Source organism: Lytechinus pictus, chromosome 6 (genome assembly GCF_037042905.1).
Source record: "Lytechinus pictus isolate F3 Inbred chromosome 6, Lp3.0, whole genome shotgun sequence".
Classification (NCBI taxonomy): domain Eukaryota; kingdom Metazoa; phylum Echinodermata; class Echinoidea; order Temnopleuroida; family Toxopneustidae; genus Lytechinus; species Lytechinus pictus.
In genome coordinates, this window is record NC_087250.1 from 28,243,281 (window position 1) to 28,267,515 (window position 24,235).

The 24,235-nt window shown below is 35.5% G+C and overlaps 1 protein-coding gene across 1 annotated transcript; it reads left to right on the forward strand.

The window, feature by feature from the left end:
* The first annotated feature begins 435 nt into the window (after positions 1–435).
* On the forward strand, positions 436–23,265 carry LOC129263928 (isocitrate dehydrogenase [NADP] cytoplasmic-like). The gene is made up of 10 exons (XM_064101324.1): positions 436–726; positions 2,647–2,686; positions 6,616–6,722; positions 9,284–9,370; positions 10,711–10,871; positions 11,389–11,603; positions 12,115–12,335; positions 18,644–18,784; positions 20,164–20,326; positions 20,902–23,265. Exons 1-10 carry the CDS (start codon positions 711–713, stop codon positions 20,978–20,980), a joined length of 1,230 nt encoding a protein of 409 aa, XP_063957394.1. The 5' UTR covers positions 436–710; the 3' UTR covers positions 20,981–23,265.
* Positions 23,266–24,235: the final 970 nt, after the last annotated feature.

Here is a 24,235-nt window from a genome sequence, read left to right on the forward strand (position 1 = left end):
GTTTATTGTTTCTTTGAAGGAGTCAATGCATTGATAGCACTAGCGTACCTACAGGGGGGGGGGGCAGACTGCCCCCTGCCCCCCCCCCCCCTGACGAGCCACACACCCATACAAAGGACGTATCCCTGCCCCCCTGACGAGCTTGAAGACCCTTTTTTTTTTTGCTTGCTTGTCAATTTTTTCCTGGTACGAAATCCTTTATTTGTGATTGAAGACCTTTTTTTTTTTGCTTGTAAATTTTTTTTTGGCGGACGCGGTTTTGCCGCCCTGTGGAAAATCCTAGGTACGACACTGATTGATAGTCACAATAAAAATTACAATACAGTGCTTTACCATGAGCCCTCACCCTCCCCCCCCCCCCCTTCTCGATCCGTTTCCATCCCTCACTCCCCACCCTTAATTCTCTTCTGCTCACATTGACTCTGAAAGTCACCTACACAGACACACCCACATTTGTAGAATAAACGCCAGTCGTTCTTGAAATTGTAGAGACCTTGATCTATATCCTACACTCAAATAATCTCGCAGGCTAGGCTGAAATACAAAGAAACACCTGATATGCGTTTATGCTACACGTATGTACGTCGTATACGTACACGTCGTCTGATCCCAGGCCATTCATGACTTGCGATTTCAGCGGGGAGAGATAGTTCTCGAGGCCACGAAAAACTTAGTATTAGTATCAACCTCTCTTTTCAAGGAATATCATCATGTCTAAGATTCAAGGTGAGTGATCACGTCAAAATCAATCGTAAAGTAAGAAATGAAAACCCCCAGGTGATCGACTTAAGTCTGAAGAAGAAGGAACTGGGCCGGGCCGTAATTTTTAGGCTTTCTCAAAAAGCGAAAGCCATGGCCAATGGCAAAGCCAAAGGCAAAGGCAAGCCGGACGCGGGCTCGACTGTCGTCTGCGAGGAGGCCTACGCTACGGCTACAACAAAGTCCCGGTGAACTCCGGAGTGCGGGGATCATGAGATCATTAGATGGTGGTTTACTAATGGGTACATTATTGCCGCCGTCTACAGGAAAATTGAAGGCACAGCGCATGTGAAATTGAATCAAATTCCCACGAATTCCCCCCCCCCCCAAAAAAAAAAAATGTAAAAAATAAGTGTGGACTGTGGTGAGACTGAGAGTTAGACAGCTGGCAGCCGTCTGTTTCAAGTTTTTAAACATTTTTAAACATCGCTATCGACATCGTGCAGCCACCATTAGGGGACTTGCAATGTAAAAAATCCCCCGTCGGGGCTCTTCAATTTTTGTCTTTAATCAATAAAAATTTTGAAAATTAATGCGATCAAAATGCAAATTAATATTCCCTCTTGGCATTAATTACCAAGGCAAGAAACTGAGAAAAATCAAGTTAAAAGGAACAAAAACAGTGACTTACCTCACTTTCCCGTTTTATCCGATCTTAAGTACATTATACATAAATATATGGCCATTGAGTCCCCTGTATGGTGGTGTGACCTTAATTTGCACGTTACCTAATTTTGCGCAGGGTCGAATATCTCAATATCTAATATTTAGTAATAAATATATTGAAAAACTGATATCACTTACAGAAAAAGCGACTTAGAATTATTAAATATGGATATTTTCTTGAAGGTAAGGCCTCAATTTGTGAAAATATTGGTATTAAAACATTGGCAAATTTTATTACCTTTTGCGTCTGCTCCGAGAAAATCCGAACTTCTCGGCAAGCATCAAGAAATCGCCAGTTTGTAAGCATAGGTCTCCAAATAGGTAAGTCAAATGTGATACCAACCGAATTTATGGCATTTTAACCTCCATCTGATACAATTAACTTACCTTTGTCTGCTTGATTTATTTTCTAAAGCTTTGCAAAACGTTTGTGCGCAAATTAAGGTCACACTTTTTTATGACACTTTTTCAGCCGAGCGTGCACTAGTAAATCATCATGGAATTTTGAGATCGCGACACCGGCGAAACCCTTGGCCTACTTTATAATTCCGTCATGCTAATTTGACTTTGGAATCATGCCTTCCATTTGGTATTAATGATTTTGATTAATTTTTTGTGAACTGTGAGAAATTTTAGATTGAAAATCAACTTCATGATAATTTTTAAAATGTGCGCAAATTATGGTCACCCCATCATACAGATCGCGCTAGAATTTGGTGAGTGAAGCCAACAGAGTTCAGCTGAACAACCAACATAACAGAGACCGAAGCTTTTGGTCTAGGTGAGAGTGAGACTACCACCTGTTTTGTTTTGAAACCGACCACATTGTCCTTGCGCGCGTTGAAATTATTGCAAACGATACGCTTGGGAGAGTAGGCGCAGTATCCATAGAAACGGTAAGAATTGATTTTTCAATTCGCGTATATATCGGCGAACAACGAATACGACGGTTTTACATTTGCTCATTTTCACCCTTCTTTTGAAACTGACCGCCTGCGATACACTAAGTTTGCGGCCGATTCTTGTCGCAGTGGCGAAATATTTTGACTCTTTCAAATCAGTTCTATGTTTTTCATCAAAATTCGCTATTTTCCAGCATATTTTTCAAACGAAAAGCTGTTAAATTTATTTTGATTTCATGTAGGTCTTTAATGTGTCAGATATAATTTCATACTCGAGTCTAGTGTTACCGGTAATTTCCTTTTTATTTAAATTTTTCAGGAGGAACCGTTGTTGAGATGCAAGGAGATGAAATGACAAGGTATTTATCCTCTTCTTTTTCTTCCTTTTGTTATTTTCTTTTCCTTTTTACTTCGATCTACAGTTTAAATTTGTAGTTGATTAGCGCCATTTCAATTCCATTCCATTCCTTGTCTTTATTTGGCAATATGTCATGATTGACTATTTTTGCCACCCATGCATGAAAAGTAGGGTACGGTAAAAATTTTATTTAGTATTATTATTTTTAATTATTTTTTTATTATTTCTTTCATTTTCATTCCTTTTTTCTATGACAAAAAAACGACTGACACTTGTCTGTATCACCTATAATGCATGGATTATACTCCTAGGCACATATGACTTCCAAATGATCGGTTATGTCCTCATGTACGCTTAACCAGTGTAAAGATGCGAAATACACATTGCGATGTGGATTTCTGTACCCTTATATGGAAGACCACTTTTGTTTCTAATGGGGCGTTGAAAGAAACTTGCAATCAATTGCAAGTAAATTTTTGGTCCCTAAATCAATCATATATCTTGCAGTCAATTGCATATTAGTGATTGATTGCTAATTTGCTCCTTGAAACAAGAAGATTAATCTGATTTGCTGCAGCTAACGTTCATGTATCAGTTGTAAAATTGCAACAGAATATTTGCAATTTCAAGATCGCAAATATGTTCTTGCAACACCCCCTAAGACTGCTTCATGCGTTCCCATTACACCTTTTACTGGGTTCCACAAAAATTGGTTTAAAAGAAAGCTGATGAGAAAGGGGTCATAATTTTGGCTGTTAATGTAGCTCACCCATGATAAGTTGGAGCAAAAATATTGAAAGCGAAAGCAAAACCCCACAAGCGCGCATGATATCTACATCTTGGGCAGAATTGAACATTTACCCAGCAAGCCATACGCGTACGTTTTGCAGTCTAGCTCAATGAATTGAATCATATTGTGACGTCACCTCCTAAAGGTGTGCAGCAGTACATTTTGGACTGTACATACATTAATGTTGCTTGTTCAGCCTCCCCATGCCTTAATATCCATTACTATACCTGGGTGAAGAGTGGCAATGATGGGCACCTTCTAATTAATACAATGTAAACCAGAGTATGCAGTGTACATGTTTTAAAGGTTAATTGTGCAATGCACATAATGTACATGTGAACTTGTGTATGAAGGTCTTCAAGTGTGAAAACAGCTAATGATTTGCCCTCATTCATTGATTAAAGATAGATAGAGACAATAGGCAAACAAACTTGTTGATATTACACTTTACAGATAGTCTTAAAGTCACAGACCTTACATGTACTTGTAGCTCCCATTAGGGATAGATATAGGCAAATTGTTGAGGCCTGCGCTTTACAGACTTTAGAAGCCACAGACCTTAGTTCTCAATACACACATACAGGTATGTAGTAATAATCTTAAGTCACAGACCCCTGGGGGGGGGGTCACTTACATTGACGAGTGGATACCATGCGCGACCCCAAAACACGTAAAAAGGATGTCTTTTTCAAGATAGGGCACGTTACTTACGTAAAGTACACGAAAAAAGGGTATCTATTTTCGCTAGGAAGGCTACGTGTTTAGGGTCAAATTTGCGAGGGTATAACAAATTAATACTAAAATGTTTTATAAGGGATGTACTTTTAAGCACTACGTGTTTAGAAAAGTATGATTTGCGCGAGGTGTGGGAGGTGGGGCTGTACTATAAACCCAATGATTTAGGTAAAGGTGACGTCTGTATGTGACATAACAATTGAAATATCGCTGTACTTGTTTAGGGTGTAAATTCAGGGAAAACTTGCCAATAGTATTGTTTTGTTTCCAATACTTGTTAAGGGTAGGGTTTCACACGCCAATACTTGTGAAGGGGTGCATTTTCAGATTATGGAAAATACGTTTGGGTGCTTTTCGAGACCCCATGGTCGCGCATGGTATCCACTCGTCAATGGAAGTGGTCCCTCCGGGCACAGACCTTATTTCTCAATATAATGTCACAGATCTTAGTTCCATTCATCTGGCATGTTTTCACAAAATTGACATAGTCATTTGGGATTTACATTTGCAATGGAAGTGTGAGAGTACTATAATAGGTGTGTACAAATAAAATAGATGTACATGTCCTGTAAAAAAAGGAAGTTATGGAATAATAATAGCCATCAATTTTAGAGGACAAGTCCACCTCAACAAAAAAAATTATTTGAATAAAAAAAGAAAAATCCAACAAGCATAACACTGAAAATTTCATCATGAATTGGATGTAAAATAAGAACATTATGACATTATAAAGTTTTGGTTGATTTCATAAAACATTTATATGCACATCCTGGTGGGCATGCAAATGAGGAAACTGATGACGTGACCCACTCACCTTTTGTATTGTTTTATAATATTCATTATTCTAATTATCTCCTCATTGTCAAGTAATTCACCCTTAACATGTAGAAATAGCATTGTTTTGATACTATATGGTTCAATTGAGTTGATCCTTAAAGTCAAATCTGTAAAATAATGAAATATTGCATAATTCAAACAATAAAAAAACAAAAGGAGTATTGAGTGAGGGACATTATCGACTGTCTCATTTGAATTGTGCCTATCACTGTTTAGTGAAAAATAGCATTCTTTAAAATGTCATAAAATTTTGTTATTTTACATCTGATTTTGATGGAATTCTCAGCGTTAACCTAGTTAGGTTTTTCTGTATTCATACTAATCAACATTTTTCTGAGGTGAACTTAACCTTTAAGTGGAAGGTTTCTGATCAGGGAATATTTTATTCTTTATTTTTGAGTACTTCTTTAAGAACCATGTAAGTAGCGCTGCTAAACATAATACTAGTACTTGTTCCCAGTCTTATTTGGTCAGTAGTTGTTTACATTTGTTCTTTATCAATATGACATTGTGCTCTTCAGGGTTAAATGATAAGATAATGATTGAAGGTGACCTTCATGGATTCAGACTGGGAAATGAAAGACAAAGAGAGATAATTCATTCTTGAAATAAAGTTGGTAAAGTAATTGCTTGAGAGAGAGAGACGGACAGACCAACAGACTTTCACAGACAGACATAATTTAAAGGGAGAGAAATGGTTGGGTCGGGGTGGTGTGAAAAATTTAACTTTTAAATAGTTTTGTGGGGGAAATATAACTTTTAGATCGTTTTGTGGGAAATATAACTTTAAGATAGTTTTGTATGTGTGTGGGGGGGATTTAACCTTTAGATAGTTTTGTGGGGGAAATATAACTTTTAGATAGTTTTGTGTGGTTAACTTTTAGATAGTTTTGTGGGGAAAATATAAGTTTTAGATAGTATTGTGGGGAAATAAAACTTTTAGATAGTTTTCTGGGGAAAATAAAACTTTTGGATAGTTTTGTGGAGGAATATATAATTTTAGATAGTTTGATGGGAGAAATATAACTTTTAGATAGTTTTGTGGGGATATATCTTTTAGATAGTTTTGTGGGGGGGGGGGAATTATGGAACTTTTAGATAGTTTTGTGGGGGAAAATATTTTAGATAATTTTGTGGGGGAAAATACAACTTTGGTGGGGAAAATGTAACTCTTAGATAGTTTTGTGGGGAAAATATAACTTTTGGATAGTTTGTGGGGGAAAGTATAACTTTTAGATAGTTTTGTAGGGAAAAATTTAGATAGTAAGGGTCAGTTAATAGGCAATCAGAACAAAGCTCATATTTCTTTTCATTGTTCCAATGTTCTCAAATTTAGAGCTGTGATAGTTTGTAATGTATTGATCCATCAGACTACGTTACATGTACATGTAACAGTCTCATGAGGGGCCATTTTGTCTCCTTAATGATTTTTTTCTACAGCATTCCATAGGAGGCCATCAAAATCAAACTTTTATTTCCCTTCATTCAGAGTTATTCATTCAGAGATCTTTGGATAATACATCTGTTTGTCTCTAATATGTGTCTTTCTTTGTCTAATTAAAATACAGGATTATATGGGAGACGATTAAAACCAAGCTGATATTTCCGTTCATTGATCTTAACATTCAGAGTTATGATCTTAGTATTCAGAACAGAGATGCAACAAATGACCAAGGTGAGTGACCTTTGTAAAAAACACACATACCCATCTATCACACATTACAAGATAAAGAAGAGCTTTTTATAAACCTACCTATCGATTGCACATTACAAGATAAAACAGACCTTCTTTCAGAAAACCTTCCTATCGATTGCACATTACAAGATCAAACAGACCTTCTTTCACAAAACATACCTATCAATTGCACATTACAAGATAAAACAGACCTTCTTTCAGGAAACCTTCCTATCAATTGCTCATTACAAGATAAAACAGAGCTTCTTTCAGAAAACCTTTATATCGATTGCACATTAGAAGATCAAACAGAGCTTCTTTCACAAAACCTTCATATCATCTGCACATTACAAGATCAAACAGACCTTCTTTCACAAAACCTTTTTATCAATCGCACATTACAAGATCAAACAGACCTTCTTTCACAAAACCTTCATATCAATCGCACATTCCAAGATCAAACAGACCTTCTTTTTATACAAATTACCTATCAATTGCACATTACAAGATCAAACAGACCTTCTTTCCGAAAACCTTTATATCAATTGCACATTAGAAGATCAAACAGAGCTTCTTTTACAACCTACCTATCAATCGCACATTACAAGATCAAACAGACCTTCTTTCACAAAGCGTTCTTATCGATTGCACATTATAAGATCAAACCTCTAGGTATCTGTTAGTCTTATTTTCATTTGAAATACTACAATGATTTGACTTGCGAGCTAATTGGGATATAAACTTCACTAATGCAAGGTCTGTGCAATGGATTGATTTACCAGCTCCCAGTCTGCTTTGTGAATTGGCAAGTATGCAGAACAAAAAAAAAAAATGCCTTGGTCAATCCCTGTACAGATTCTCATACACTGCAAGAAAACTTGCAAGCAATTTTCTCGCGATGACAGAAAAACCGCAGGATGACTTTCGATGTTTCGTGTGGTTTTCATTGCGGCGTTTCACGCAGTTTTATTCTATTTCAGAAAAAAACGCAGAAAACTGTACAATGCTTTTTTGCAAAGTGAGAATAGCCCAATGACTGCAAGTTTGTTGATGGTGACTATGAATAATTTTGCTTTTACAAATTTGAATAGCATTTTTGGTCATAAGAAAAAAGCTCTCAAAGTAAAGTATAGATCTATGTAAAAATATGCTATTCAAAAGACTGCATAACAGTCTTTCAAAAATGAGGAGCAAATTGCGATGCGATACCAGGAAAACTACTAGTATTCCCTGAAGCATGACCAATGCTTGTAGACTTACTGTGCCAGACACATCTAGCATTACAACAACAAAAAAACAGAAGCTTTCAGCTGATAGGCTACTACATCACCTGCACATTCATTGACCTACCAGCAAACACAAAATTATAAATCTCTTTAACAGTTTTTATTATTGATCACCTCTACAATCACCAGATACATGTAGCAGATGGTAAATGGAAAAACATCAGGGCTTTTTTTTTTAATCAGTAGCAAATCATATCAATTTTCGTTGTAACTTGTGATATATTTCTTGCAATTTGTTAATTTATCTTGATCTTAATTGATTGATCATTGCCAATAAATTTGTCCTCATTTTGAAAGCTGTGAATCATGATGTGTTAAAAAGAATTTTGTAACCCAGTACATGAGCAGTGTTTTACTCTAGAAAATACCTGCAAGAAAACACTGGAACTTAGAATACATGTGATAAGTGATTGCATTGATCATTGATTAATATCCCATACATGTACAAACAATCAATCACATGATTTAAGCTTTGAAGGTTCAAGTGGGCTACAAACATGTACTGTATTGTGCATGTGTGCAGCTGATTCCCAAACTTACCAGCAAGTTTATTTCTTTGATCTGTTGGTTTCACTGAGAGTTACATGTAAACCAAACCACTGTGGTCCAGTGGTTAGAGCATTGTACTCATTATCGCAAGGTTGTGAGTTCAAATCCCCACTCTGCCATTGTTTCCACTTTCAAATTGATAAAAAGGCCCAAGAGTAGGCCTATACATGTATCTGTCGTCTATATAAAGGTCAGCCACTATAAACCTACATGTAGACATACAATTTTTCCTAGGTAATTGGTTATATACCAGCTTGGTGTTTACCAGCGAAATGCTATCCCGCCGAATCCTACGGGAGTTTCAATAAACTGAAACTGATTGACTGATGAATTTTTCTGGGATGCAACATGTAGGTATATGATTCAGAAAAAAAGTGAACCAAGTCCAAAATAACATGCAGTATCTTGTGTTGTTCCTGAATAAAAATTGAATAAGTTTACAATAAAACATGCTCAAACAATGATATCAATTGCAAATTGGTAACTTTTTATTTATGATTATTTGTAATACAAGTTCATTTTAAATTGTATATATCCAGATTTACCTTTTTAAAAATGTCAATCATTGCCAATTTGAGGAGTAAAAGTAGATTATGAATAAAACCTGTTTAAAAAAAACACTTGTGCACCTCTAATACAGTAGTTGGTTTATACGAATTTGGAATTCTGAAATATTGCTTTTCAACTGATATATATGGTATTTCTTTTGTTTTATTCTACATGTAGTGACCGTTGACTGTGCTGAAGCTATCAAGAAATGTAATGTAGGCATTAAGTGTGCTACCATTACACCAGATGAAAAGAGAGTTGAAGGTAAGTCTACTTAAATTAATTCAGAAATCTGGTGATTTTGACTCCTGTTGCCCGTAACACAAAGCTACATTGTAAGTGATCATAGAACAATTCTCTACGATTGATTCCTTTGACTACAATGTACAATCAATCGTGAAAATCAAGCGTACGATTAATCGCTAACCTTTGTGTTATGGGACCAAGATCAAAGGATTGTTTATTCAGGGTCCTGTAACACGGTTTTTAGCGATTAATCGTACACTTGATTTTCACGATTGATTGTGTATTGTAGTCAATGGAATCAATCGTAGAAAAGTGTTTTTACGATCATTGCTTAGCTTTGTGTTATGGGCCCCTGATCATGTTGGAATCACCATTGTGTTGGGGACAGATCTGAGACTTCTAACTTGATGGTATGAATGTGTAATACCCAAGATATAATTAAAGAAAATCAATCAAGGAAATAATCAATCCACAATCAAATCAATCACTTCAACTCAGCATCAGTTAAACTTTCCCCAAAATTCACATTCAATCTGACAGGATGATATGGTTCAGTGACTATATGAACAAGTCTGGTATATGGACCTCCCTACCTTGTGAATTTTTTAATACAAAGTTTGCTTGGAAAATATTGACCAATGTATTTCAAATATTGCAGGACAATGTGATTTTCTGACTGAATTGTCACTGCAGTGTACAGTATGTATTTTGATGCACAGCCTTTATAAAATCAATCAAAATCTGAAGGAATAAAAAAATAGGTCTTAAAACTAGACTTTGCCCATTTTTACTGCATTTTACCTCCTGTTCCACAATTATGGAAATGAAAATAATTACTTAAAAAACATTTTTTTGTCTCTTTTTAAGAGTGTTATTGTATTTTTATTTTCATGGATGATGATGGGAATCATTGTTATCATTTGTACGATCGTTATTAATAATGATAATAAATAAATAAATAAATAAAATAAAATAAATCAAAATAGCAATAAAAAGGGAATAATAATGATGATCATCATCATAGAGAGTTGTACATTATATAGTGCATGTCACATATAATTATAACTTCTCTATGTATTATTATTATTTACATGTACCTCACCTGGGTTGAATGCAGCACAGTGTGGATGAATTTCTTGCTGAAGGAAACAAAGCCATGGTTCGGATTTTAACCCGCAACCCATTATTATTAAATTGCCCAAAAGCTACCATGGTTAATTTGCACAATGGGAGAGAAACAAAGATTCCCCTGAATGTTTGGTGAACAATGATTTCCAGTATTATTATCTAGTATTGTGCTATTATTGTTAAATTTAAATTCATAAATTTATATGTATATACATTTTCTTTGAATATAGAATTCAACCTAAAGAAGATGTGGAAATCCCCAAATGGAACAATTAGAAACATTCTTGGTGGTACGGTCTTCAGGGAAGCTATCATCTGCAAAAACATTCCAAGACTGGTAGTTACATGGAATAAACCTATTGTTATTGGGCGTCATGCACATGCCGATCAGGTGAGGATGGATGGATGGAAGGTTGGTTGGTTGGTTGGTTGGTTGGTTGGTTGGATGGATGGATGGATGGATGGATGGATGGATGGATGGATGGATGGATGGATGGATGGATGGATGGATGGATGGATGGATGGATGGATGGATGGATGGATGGAGATGGATGGATGGATGGATGGATGGATGGATGGATGGATGGATGGATGGATGGATGGATGGATGGATGGATGGATGGATGGATGGATGGATGGATGGATGGATGGACAGATGGATGGATGGATGTACGGACAGATGGATGGATGGATGTATGGACAGATGGATGGATTGATGGGTGGATGGATGGATGGGTAGATTGGTAGGTGGGTGGATGGATGGATCGGTGGGTGGATAGATTGATAGAGCAATGGATAGATGGATGGATGGATGAATGAGTGAATCGATAGATGAATGGATGGACCAATGGGCAGATACTCTCCATCTTATTCTTAAAGACATCTTCTCTTCTCTTCCTTTCTAACAGTACAAAGCAACAGACTTTGTAGTTCCTGGCAAGGGAAAGATTGAACTAACCTACACACCAGAAGATGGAAGTGAACCCAAGTCATTCACTGTTCATAACTTTGTAGATGGAGGTGGCGTTGCCATGGGAATGTTCAATACTGACGTATCTATTCAGAACTTTGCTCATTGTTGTTTCCGCTATGCTCTAGATCGGGGCTATCCACTTTACCTCAGGTTAGTTGGCATTGAATGTTAAATGGTAGCCTGTTTTATTATATTGAGCTATATTATAATCAGTGGTAATCTATTCATGTAAAAGGGTTAAAATCAGGCTCCCATCAAATATCATAAAATGGGTTTCCTTTGAATATCATATAAACGGGTTAACATTGAATTCAAAATTACTGGTTTACCATTGTATACATTGCATACAGGTTACCATTGAATAAGATAGGGTTACCATGTGATTAACTGGGTTGCCATCCTTTGAATATGATATAATGAACAGGTTATCATCAATATATTGTAGATTTGATACCATTGAATACTGTATTTTAAACAGTTTTCATTGACTAATTACATAACCAGGTTACAATTGAATGTGAAATATTAATCATGATAATAAACAAAATACAATTGAATATACAAGACAAATACAATATAGGTTACCACTGAATATAATAGGTTGCCATTGAATATTTAATCCTGTAATTATTTATTGCTATGATATTTCATCCCTCCTCAGCACAAAGAATACGATTTTGAAACGTTACGATGGTCGGTTTAAGGACATATTCCAGGAGATCTACGAGACGACATACAGAAGTGACTATGAGGCGAAGAATCTCTGGTACGAGCACAGATTGATTGATGATATGGTAGCCTTCGCAATGAAGAATGAAGGAGGATTCGTCTGGGCTTGCAAGAATTATGATGGAGATGTACAGAGCGATTCTGTAGCACAAGGTAATAATAATGACTATTATGATGGTAATGTAGAGAGTGATTCTGTAGGACAGGGTAATAATAATGACTATTATGATGGTAATGTAGAGAGAGTGATTCTGTAGGACAGGGTAATAATAATGACTATTATGATGGTAATGTAGAGAGAGTGATTCTGTAGGACAGGGTAATAATAATGACTATTATGATGGTAATGTAGAGAGTGATTCTTTAGGACAGGGTAATAATAATGACTATTATGATGGTAATGTAGAGAGAGTGATTCTCTAGGACAGGGTAATAATAATGACTATTATGATGGTAATGTAGAGAGTGATTCTGTAGGACAGGGTAATAATAATGACTATTATGATGGTAATGTAGAGAGTGATTCTGTAGGACAAGGTAATAATAATGACTATTATGATGGTAATGTAGAGAGAGTGATTCTGTAGGACAGGGTAATAATAATGACTATTATGATGGTAATGTACAAAGTGATTCTGTAGGACAAGGTAATAATAATGACTATTATGATGGTAATGTAGAGAGTGATTCTGTAGGACAGGGTAATAATAATGACTATTATGATGGTAATGTAGAGAGTGATTCTGTAGGACAAGGTAATAATAATGACTATTATGATGGTAATGTAGAGAGAGTGATTCTGTAGGACAGGGTAATAATAATGACTATTATGATGGTAATGTACAAAGTGATTCTGTAGGACAAGGTAATAATAATGACTATTATGATGGTAATGTAGAGAGTGATTCTGTAGGACAGGGTAATAATAATGACTATTATGATGGTAATGTAGAGAGTGATTCTGTAGGACAAGGTAATAATAATGACTATTATGATGGTAATGTAGAGAGAGTGATTCTGTAGGACAGGGTAATAATAATGACTATTATGATGGTAATGTACAAAGTGATTCTGTAGGACAAGGTAATAATAATGACTATTATGATGGTAATGTAGAGAGTGATTCTGTAGGACAGGGTAATAATAATGACTATTATGATGGTAATGTAGAGAGTGATTCTGTAGGACAGGGTAATAATAATGACTATTATGATGGTAATGTAGAGAGAGTGATTCTGTAGGACAGGGTAATAATAATGACTATTATGATGGTAATGTACAAAGTGATTCTGTAGGACAAGGTAATAATAATGACTATTATGATGGTAATGTAGAGAGTGATTCTGTAGGACAGGGTAATAATAATGACTATTATGATGGTAATGTAGAGAGTGATTCTGTAGGACAGGGTAATAATAATGACTATTATGATGGTAATGTAGAGAGAGTGATTCTGTAGGACAGGGTAATAATAATGACTATTATGATGGTAATGTACAAAGTGATTCTGTAGGACAAGGTAATAATAATGACTATTATGATGGTAATGTAGAGAGTGATTCTGTAGGACAGGGTAATAATAATGACTATTATGATGGTAATGTAGAGAGTGATTCTGTAGGACAAGGTAATAATAATGACTATTATGATGGTAATGTAGAGAGAGTGATTCTGTAGGACAGGGTAATAATAATGACTATTATGATGGTAATGTACAAAGTGATTCTGTAGGACAAGGTAATAATAATGACTATTATGATGGTAATGTAGAGAGTGATTCTGTAGGACAGGGTAATAATAATGACTATTATGATGGTAATGTAGAGAGAGTGATTCTGTAGGACAGGGTAATAATAATGACTATTATGATGGTAATGTACAAAGTGATTCTGTAGGACAAGGTAATAATAATGACTATTATGATGGTAATGTAGAGAGTGATTCTGTAGGACAGGGTAATAATAATGACTATTATGATGGTAATGTAGAGAGTGATTCTGTAGGACAAGGTAATAATAATGACTATTATGATGGTAATGTAGAGAGAGTGATTCTGTAGGACAGGGTAATAATAATGACTATTATGATGGTAATGTACAAAGTGATTCTGTAGGACAAGGTAATAATAATGACTATTATGATGGTAATGTAGAGAGTGATTCTGTAGGACAGGGTAATAATAATGACTATTATGATGGTAATGTAGAGAGTGATTCTGTAGGACAAGGTAATAATAATGACTATTATGATGGTAATGTAGAGAGAGTGATTCTGTAGGACAGGGTAATAATAATGACTATTATGATGGTAATGTACAAAGTGATTCTGTAGGACAAGGTAATAATAATGACTATTATGATGGTAATGTAGAGAGTGATTCTGTAGGACAGGGTAATAATAATGACTATTATGATGGTAATGTAGAGAGTGATTCTGTAGGACAGGGTAATAATAATGACTATTATGATGGTAATGTAGAGAGAGTGATTCTGTAGGACAGGGTAATAATAATGACTATTATGATGGTAATGTACAAAGTGATTCTGTAGGACAAGGTAATAATAATGACTATTATGATGGTAATGTAGAGAGTGATTCTGTAGGACAGGGTAATAATAATGACTATTATGATGGTAATGTAGAGAGTGATTCTGTAGGACAAGGTAATAATAATGACTATTATGATGGTAATGTAGAGAGAGTGATTCTGTAGGACAGGGTAATAATAATGACTATTATGATGGTAATGTACAAAGTGATTCTGTAGGACAAGGTAATAATAATGACTATTATGATGGTAATGTAGAGAGTGATTCTGTAGGACAGGGTAATAATAATGACTATTATGATGGTAATGTAGAGAGAGTGATTCTGTAGGACAAGGTAATAATAATGACTATTATGATGGTGATGTAGAGAGTGATTCTGTAGGACAGGGTAATAATAATGACTATTATGATGGTGATGTAGAGAGTGATTCTGTAGGACAGGGTAATAATAATGACTATTATGATGGTGATGTAGAGAGTGATTCTGTAGGACAGGGTAATAATAATGACTATTATGATGGTAATGTACAAAGTGATTCTGTAGCACAAGGTAATAATAATGACTATTATGATGGTAATGTAGAGAGTGATTCTGTAGGACAGGGTAATAATAATGACTATTATGATGGTAATGTAGAGAGAGTGATTCTGTAGGACAGGGTAATAATAATGACTATTATGATGGTAATGTACAAAGTGATTCTGTAGGACAAGGTAATAATAATGACTATTATGATGGTAATGTAGAGAGTGATTCTGTAGGACAGGGTAATAATATAGATATATGGACTGCTTTGAGAGGCATGGTTGTTTCTAGAGGCTCAAGGGGACTGCAACGCGACTATGCCCGAGGGCTTTGCCCGAGGGCATGGTCTGGCCGGTGCAGTACCCGCGAGCCGAAAGAAACAACCATGTCTCGAAAATAAAGGCAGTCCATATATATTTTATGAACCGAATTAAACGTTAGATCTAGTCTAGGTATAACTTAGGCTAGATCGTATCCAAATTAAGCCTAAAACTAAAGCCCTAGCCCAGGCTAACGTTAGGCCCAAATTATTTTTTAGGCCCTAACAGTTAGGCCTATATTTATTTTAGGAACCAAATTAGGGTCTGAAACAGATCTAGATTCTACAGTAGATCTGACTGAGCCTTATTCTTAATCTCCAATAGAGTCTAACTTTAGATCTAACGTTAGATCCAACTTAGGCCTAACTTACGTCAGATCTGACTTAGATTAAATGGAACATTTAATACGTCTAACTTAGTTAGTTAGATCTAGGCTATCATCTAGATCTAGAGGGTTACATCTAGATCTAGTTCTACTCTAGTCTTACTTCTGAGCTAACGTAGGCCTAAGTTAGATCATCACTTTTATTAGAGTTTTGTTTAGACCTTACGCCCCGACCCAGCTTAACGTTATCGTTTGTCATAATGGTACCTGGCTACAACGTTAGAAAGTGCAATGATGACTCAGCCGACTCACCTTTTGCGAGCATGCATTTGTTTTTTAATGAACAGTCAACTGCAACAATACTTGATGATTGATACATCTGTTATGTCCTTAATAAATTCGTCTTCTTTTCAATAATGCCGTATTTTTTAACAGGAGTAAACAAGCAAAACTCAAAGATCGGCATCGTTCCATCGATATGTCATATCCGTTGCGCGCACTTGCGCAATAAGCGCGTAAATGCGCGAATTGTCTAAAACTTTCGATCAAATCGCGCGGATATTTATGGTATCCGCAATTACCGCAGGAAGCAACATTTTGCACGCAATCAAATGGAGATCTCAGCCAAATTTTGCCATGCCCGTCGTTAAGGGGCGGGTCAGGGGGCAACGGGCAGAAATCTTGTTAACTATGCCCGTTGCCCTTGGTAACCACCTTAGTTTGTTGTTTTGCAGGCATGGTTGATTACATGACCTCAATTTCGACCAATCAGAGGAACGGATTATTCGACATTCTTAAAGAGAGGTTTATAATAATGACTATTATGATGGTAATGTAGAGAGTGATTCTGTAGGACAGGGTAATAATAATGACTATTATGATGGTAATGTAGAGAGTGATTCTGTAGGACAGGGTAATAATAATGACTATTATGATGGTAATGTACAAAGTGATTCTGTAGGACAAGGTAATAATAATGACTATTATGATGGTGATGTACAGAGTGATTCTGTAGGACAGGGTAATAATAATGACTATTATGATGGTGATGTACAGAGTGATTCTGTAGGACAGGGTAATAATAATGACTATTATGATGGTGATGTAGAGAGTGATTCTGTAGGACAGGGTAATAATAATGACTATTATGATGGTGATGTACAGAGTGATTCTGTAGGACAGGGTAATAATAATGACTATTATGATGGTAATGTACAGAGTGATTCTGTAGGACAGGGTAATAATAATGACTATTATGATGGTGATGTAGAGAGTGATTCTGTAGGACAGGGTAATAATAATGACTATTATGATGGTGATATACAGAGTGATTCTGTAGGACAAGGTAATAATAATGACTATTATGATGGTAATGTACAGAGTGATTCTGTAGGACAGGGTAATAATAATGACTATTATGATGGTGATGTACAGAGTGATTCTGTAGGACAGGGTAATAATAATGACTATTATGATGGTAATGTACAAAGTGATTCTGTAGGACAGGGTAATAATAATGACTATTATGATGGTGATGTACAGAGTGATTCTGTAGGACAAGGTAATAATAATGACTATTATGATGGTAATGTACAGAGTGATTCTGTAGGACAAGGTAATAATAATGACTATTATGATGGTGATGTACAGAGTGATTCTGTAGGACAGGGTAATAATAATGACTATTATGATGGTAATGTAGAGAGTGATTCTGTAGGACAGGGTAATAATAATGACTATTATGATGGTAATGTAGAGAGTGATTCTGTAGGACAGGGTAATAATAATGACTATTATGATGGTAATGTAGAGAGTGATTCTGTAGGACAGGGTAATAATAATGACTATTATGATGGTAATGTAGAGAGTGATTCTGTAGGACAGGGTAATAATAATGACTATTATGATGGTAATGTAGAGAGTGATTCTGTAGGACAGGGTAATAATAATGACTATTATGATGGTGATGTACAGAGTGATTCTGTAGGACAGGGTAATAATAATGACTATTATGATGGTAATGTACAGAGTGATTCTGTAGGACAAGGTAATAATAATGACTAGTATGATGATGATGTACAGAGTGATTCTGTAGGACAGGGTAATAATAATGACTATTATGATGGTGATATGGTTCATAACCACTAGTACATGCATGGTAGGTTGGTAACTTTGCCCTTATGGCAACTGCCGTGGTAACAGTGTTCAACAGCCATTCAGGTTTCAATGGTAGGTATTAACTGCATTTATGTTAAAATTAATTGTCAATCCTTATGAAAATTGACCATGGTCACATTAGAATTCTCAACCAATTTCTGATAGAAAAAGTGAAGAACGAGTGCTTTTGAGGCTGCTGTCTTTGACATGATATAATCTTTATTTTGATATTGTTTATGGACCCCTGGGTACGATGATACCAAGGCCCGTAACACAAAGCTTAGCAATGTTCATAAAACACTTTTCTACGATTGATTGCATTGACTACAATGTACAATCAATCATGAAAATCAAGAGTATGATCAATCGCTAACCTTTGTGGAATGGGACCCAGATCTGTCCTGATGGAGGAAGTGAAGAACGATTGCTTTGGAGGCTTCTTTCTTTGACATGGTAAATTCTTTATTTTGATATTGAGTTATACATGTAGATCTACATGTATTAATGAGTCTCTGCTAGTACTCTCTCATTCCCGAGTAATCCATCTTTGACATGATAGATTAATATATTTATTTTGATATTAGGTTATGGATCCCTGGGTATGATGACGTCAGTTCTGATCTGTCCCGATGGAAGGACGATTGAGTCCGAGGCTGCTCATGGAACGGTGACAAGACATTATCGTATGCATCAACAAGGCAAAGAAACGTCTACAAACTCAGTTGGTAAGTACTACTGAGATTCACAAAATGCAAGCTTAATACACTGTCATATTCTTATAGGCCACCGCACACCTTTTGGAATGAAGCGTCTAATCATTTGATGCAAATGTGTAGATGTGGATCCTCTCCTTGCGCAACGTTCCAAATCAACAGTGGGCTTACGACCGAGATTCAAAATTGCAAGTGTAAGACACTGTCATATTCCTTATACCTCGGTCACATTTGCTCTACGTCGGCTGTACGGCGAGTTGAAAACAGCCAATATGTAACTGGAAAAAAATATGTTAAAACGGCTGTCTTAGACTCGCCGTACGGCCGCCGTGGAGCAAATGTGACCAAGGTAAAAAGGCCACCGCACACCTTGCAATTGATCTGCAATCCAATTTTGGAATGAAGCGTCTTATAATTTGATGCAAATAAGTAGATGTGGATCCTCTTATTGCACAACGTTGCGAATCATCAGTGGGCTTACTACTGAGATTCAAACATGCAAGCGTAAGACACTGTCATATTCCTAAAGGCTTCACATCTTACAATTGATCTGTAATCCGATTTTGGAATGAAGCGTCTTATCATTTGATGCAAATAAGTAGATATATTGCACAACGTTGCGAATCATCATATGAATTCATATTTATATTGAAATCTAAGACTGTACTATCCTCTTATTAGAATAAAATCAATTTCAGTATCTAATTATTATGACATCATAGCAATCGTACCATAGGCTACGAATTGAAGGGAAATTGGCGTTTACTCCATAGAAGTATTAGTACTATCAAATTGAATCCAAAATAGAAAGATTATATTCATACATATTTTCAGAAATAAGCAACATGCGATTAGATCTGAAATCATTTGTAATCCAGTTGTAAAATGTATGGTGTTCCTTAGGGGTTCATAATAATGTGTGTCTGGATAGTTGATCATCACCTACCTTACAAACTATGATATGGAAATATATCGTCCCCAATCAATACATTGAAGACAAAAACAAAATTAATATCTTTTTTTTCTGCTAAGACTGAAACGAGAATGGAGATGGGGAAAAATGATAATTATGGATTACTTTTTTCCCCATTTGCAAAAATTGTTTTCTCACAAGGTGACAGACTATTGTCTGATCATATTTATGTAAAAAAAAAGTTGAAATTTGGCAAATTTGCGACATATAGCATTCCCATGACAACAACAATGAAATCATTATGAAGTCACATTTATGAATCATTGTCATGTCATGAGGTTCCACAATTTTAAGATGAATTCTGAGACTTGAATTATGAAATACATTTATTGTTATTAAAGTAATGATAAATTTATAAACTATATAGATTTTCTGAGCATTACTTTCATTACCCAATGCTGTTTGACTCATATTATAGCATCCATATTTGCCTGGACCAGGGGTCTTTCACATCGTGCTAAGCTGGACAGTAATGAAGCCCTTGCTAAGTTCTCTGCTGCTTTAGAAGAAGCATGCATCGAGACTATAGAGGGCGGTATAATGACCAAAGATCTTGCAATCTGCATCAAAGGAATGGCAAAGTAAGTAATGTTTCATTTTGAGTATAGTGAGTTTGCTTAATTGGTCTATGCTAACTTTCATAGAATTTTTGCTTGGTTTAACTATGGAGAGCCAATTGGGGCACGAATTCCTTACAATACACATTGACTTGACACCCTAACTTTTCATAATTGTCCGGGAATGATAACTGAAGTATTTTTCTTCATTATGAAAGCAAAAGGAAACATAATAGGAAACATACTTTTTGCTTTGTCTCATTCCACATGGTCTAATACTAGTTTGTCTTCATCCAATTTGTATTACACTGTTTAGTCTAATTGCCATTTAGCCCTTTGTATAATTTCCAGTTCGGCAAAATCCATCTTGTCCAATATGCACTTGTTGTTTATGATTTGATAAATTGTTTATGAAACAAGTTTTTCATTTGACAACATCCAAAATGATAATAGATAAAGTGAAAATTAGACTCTTTGGCCTGTAGTCTAAAGTCGGGTTTGAATTAAACTCTGACTATGTCAACACGTTTGAATTCCTGAAGCCATCTCTTCTATGTGATTTTATCTTTTGTTTTTCTCTCTTTCATCTATTCTTACAGTGTTGTCCGTTCTGACTATGTCAACACGTTTGAATTCATTGATAAAGTTGCTGAAGCTGTCGCTGCAAAGTGTAAGTGACTGGAAAGTAGCAAACTGTGAATCCTTAACTCCATAAATTAAATAAATTAAAGTCTTATTCTATGTCTTAATCGTATAAAGTCAAATGTATTTTTTTTTTCAGGCGGGAAATTCAGTAACAAATTTATGTCGGATCTTTTGTTTCAGCTGCTTGAAAGTTTATTTAATATGAAAATCATTTCATGAATGTAGTATTGATCAGTGAATATTGTCTGCATAGTGACACAAGGAAATCAATTCATAGCCCTGTCTTACACATAGTGTTTTGATTGGTCCAATCAATCACAATTATGGAAAGCCAACAAATACCGAATGCATATGACTATTGAAAGTGTTTTCTAAATACAGTGTCAGCATCATTGTTGATAAGTCAATGTACATGTCTGTTTCCAGAGGGATGTTGTTTACATTTAATTTTAAAATTGATTTCCATAGTTGAGACTGACTGGATCAGTTACAATCTTGTGTGAAACAAGCAATGATGAGATCAATTTAAGATATAATAAAAGAAAATGGATTTAGGATATTACGTTCTAATGGCTTCACAGAGCAGTTATATAAAAATGAGTTATTAAAATGTTGATTGACATAAAACGTCTTCCACCAAATCCAGAGGGGTCTTTTCATAAAGCTGTTTGAAAGTTATAAATGATTTTACTGATCACCCCTTCTTGAAGTAAATGATATACCCCAAATTTGTATTGGTATTGCTTTTATAGCTCCATTTAAATGATCCAATCACCATGGCCCAGTCTTGAGTTATGAGAGTAGCTCCTTAGACAAGGTTACCAGTCACTTATAAAGTCATTTGTAACTAAGGATTAGTTTTATGAAACACCCACCTGGGGACGTTTCATAAAGCTGTCTGTAAGTTAAGAGTGAATTTAAGAATGGCTGGAGATCCTTTCTTACACACCAATAAATCACCAGTCAGTGAACATTTAATGGTGAATATGATATACCACAAAAAAGGATAACCAGTCGTTTTTATAGTCACACATACCTAAAGAATAGCTTTATGAAACATCCACCTTTAGGCTTAAATAGAATGAAAAGCCTTAAAGCATATACAAAAAAAAATCCACCTTGTGCTGTATTTTGATAATGAAAGACACAGTATTTACTTGTATATGATATTCAAACATCAATATTTGTTATGAATGTTATGAGCAGTTTAAATGTCATTTTATGATAAATCAACATTTGTTTGTTTGATAGGGGGTTGAATGAAAGGAAGATTAAGTTAGTGATAGCAGTGTTCATACATTTGTTTGATAGGGGGTTGAATGAAAGGAAGATTAAGTTAGTGATAGCAGTGTTCATACATTTGTTTGATAGCGGGTTGAATGAAAGGAAGATTAAGTTGGTGATAGCAGTGTTCATACATTTGTTTGATAGGGGGTTGAATGAAAGGAAGATTAAGTTAGTGATAGCAGTGTTCATACATTTGTTTGATAGCGGGTTGAATGAAAGGAAGATTAAGTTGGTGATAGCAGTGTTCATATAATGGCTTTGATTGATTAGGATTTACAGATTTTATTAAAACTCTTAGGGTTCTATGTTCATTGTTTTTGTTCGGTTTTAATATTTTTGATTAATTTAACTTAGTTTTTACTGTGTGTGATTCTGATAGGTTTTGACTTGTTATTCTAATTTTGTTGCTTTGCTTAATATTTTTGTTTCTTTCTAATAGGTGATCAATTGTATGTTTTGTGTAACCTTGATATAAGACTTGCATCAATAACCAGTGTAGTTGTATATACATAGACACATTCCAGTCATGGCCTTTAAAAAAAAAAACACGATATGAATGATTCCCAAGATTTTGATAGATGTATGAATTTAAAATTATCTGAGTTTTGTCTTAAACCTCGCAATATTGAATTGAAGATAGAATTTGATATGAGATGACTATTTTTTATGTATGATTCTGATGCGATGACCTTGGTTCGTTGACTGGAAAGAAAATTTGGACTAAGAAAAATTAAGAGAAATATTGAAAGTTTGTAAAAAAAATCTATTTAAAAATGAGAGATTTGTGAATTGCCAAAGTTTCCATCTCTTATGCAAGCAGCTTTCCATTTATATTTGTGTAGCAAACGTGCAGCTTACAGGCAGGGGCAAAGCTGTGAAATTTCGTGCAAATAATTTATCATCAATTCACCATGCAATTATAGTTGTCATCATTCTTAAAAGCAACGCTGTAGAAATACATATTTAGAACATTGTTTAGAGCTGTGTATTTTTTCTACCCAATTTCTATTAAATTATTGATTGCACTTGAATATCAATTGTGATTTTTTTATGGGGAAGAGAAAGAGAGAGGGAGGGAGAGAAAGAGAGAGGGAGGGAGAGAAAGAGAGAGGGAGGGGGAGAAAGAGAGAGTGGAGGAGTCGTGATGTACTGGTTCTGACTCTTGCCTTGTAAACAGAGGGTTGTGTGTTCGAATCCCACCACGGTCTGGCGTCCTTTGGCAAGGTGTTAATCCACAATTTGCCACTATCGACCCAGGTGCTAAAAGGGTACCCGGTATGATGTGAAAGTCATTGTAGCTTGTCCAGTACTGTGTGCGCCTCACCGGCGACTGAATAGAATACTACCCAGGGAGTGGAGGATGTGCACACATTGTGTGCGGGAATGACTGATTGATCCGATGACCGGGATTGATGTGGGTGACAGACTGAGAGAGAGGGGGGGGGGGCGTTCTTGCTCTCTTTATCCCTCATTATCTCCTGAGCTCTGTCATTTATGTTGATGGCTTATTTTTCGGCTATTCCCCCGTCCACATCATGTATTGCCTTTCATTGAATCATGTTAAGTCATGACGAAAAAACACTGTCAAGTTTTGTGATCAGCAAAAATGGTAAATAAAGGTTCGCACGATGTCTTGTGACGTGTTCTGAGGCAACAACAGAATGTCTAAAGTCCAATAATTTAGAAAAACAAATACGAGTTGTGACATGCAGGCCTACGTGATGTTATAAGTGATAAACTTGCATTTCAGTTTCTTATTCGTAGTCAGGTCCAGATTTGAGAAAAGTAGACTGCCTTAGGCAAATCGTGTTAATGCTGAATTGAGAAGTGTTTTAGCATAATTTGAGAGCGCTGAGTCCAAATTTGATGTTTGCCAACCTTGATTTTGATGTTAAAATCCTCAAATTGGCAAAAACAATATATCCGCCATTCTACACCCATTTTTACTCTATTCTGACCCCAAAAACTTGTTTAAAAAATCTTTGTCAACGATTTTTGGTA

What these genes read in the sequence shown, in the direction of transcription:
- LOC129263928 (XM_064101324.1), top strand. An exon ending in CAAGGAGATGAAATGACAAG is followed by an intron (nt 2,687 to 6,615) that starts GTATTTATCCTC and finishes ATTAAAATACAG; the next exon opens with GATTATATGGGAGACGATTA. An exon ending in AACGTCTACAAACTCAGTTG is followed by an intron (nt 18,785 to 20,163) that starts GTAAGTACTACT and finishes CTCATATTATAG; the next exon opens with CATCCATATTTGCCTGGACC.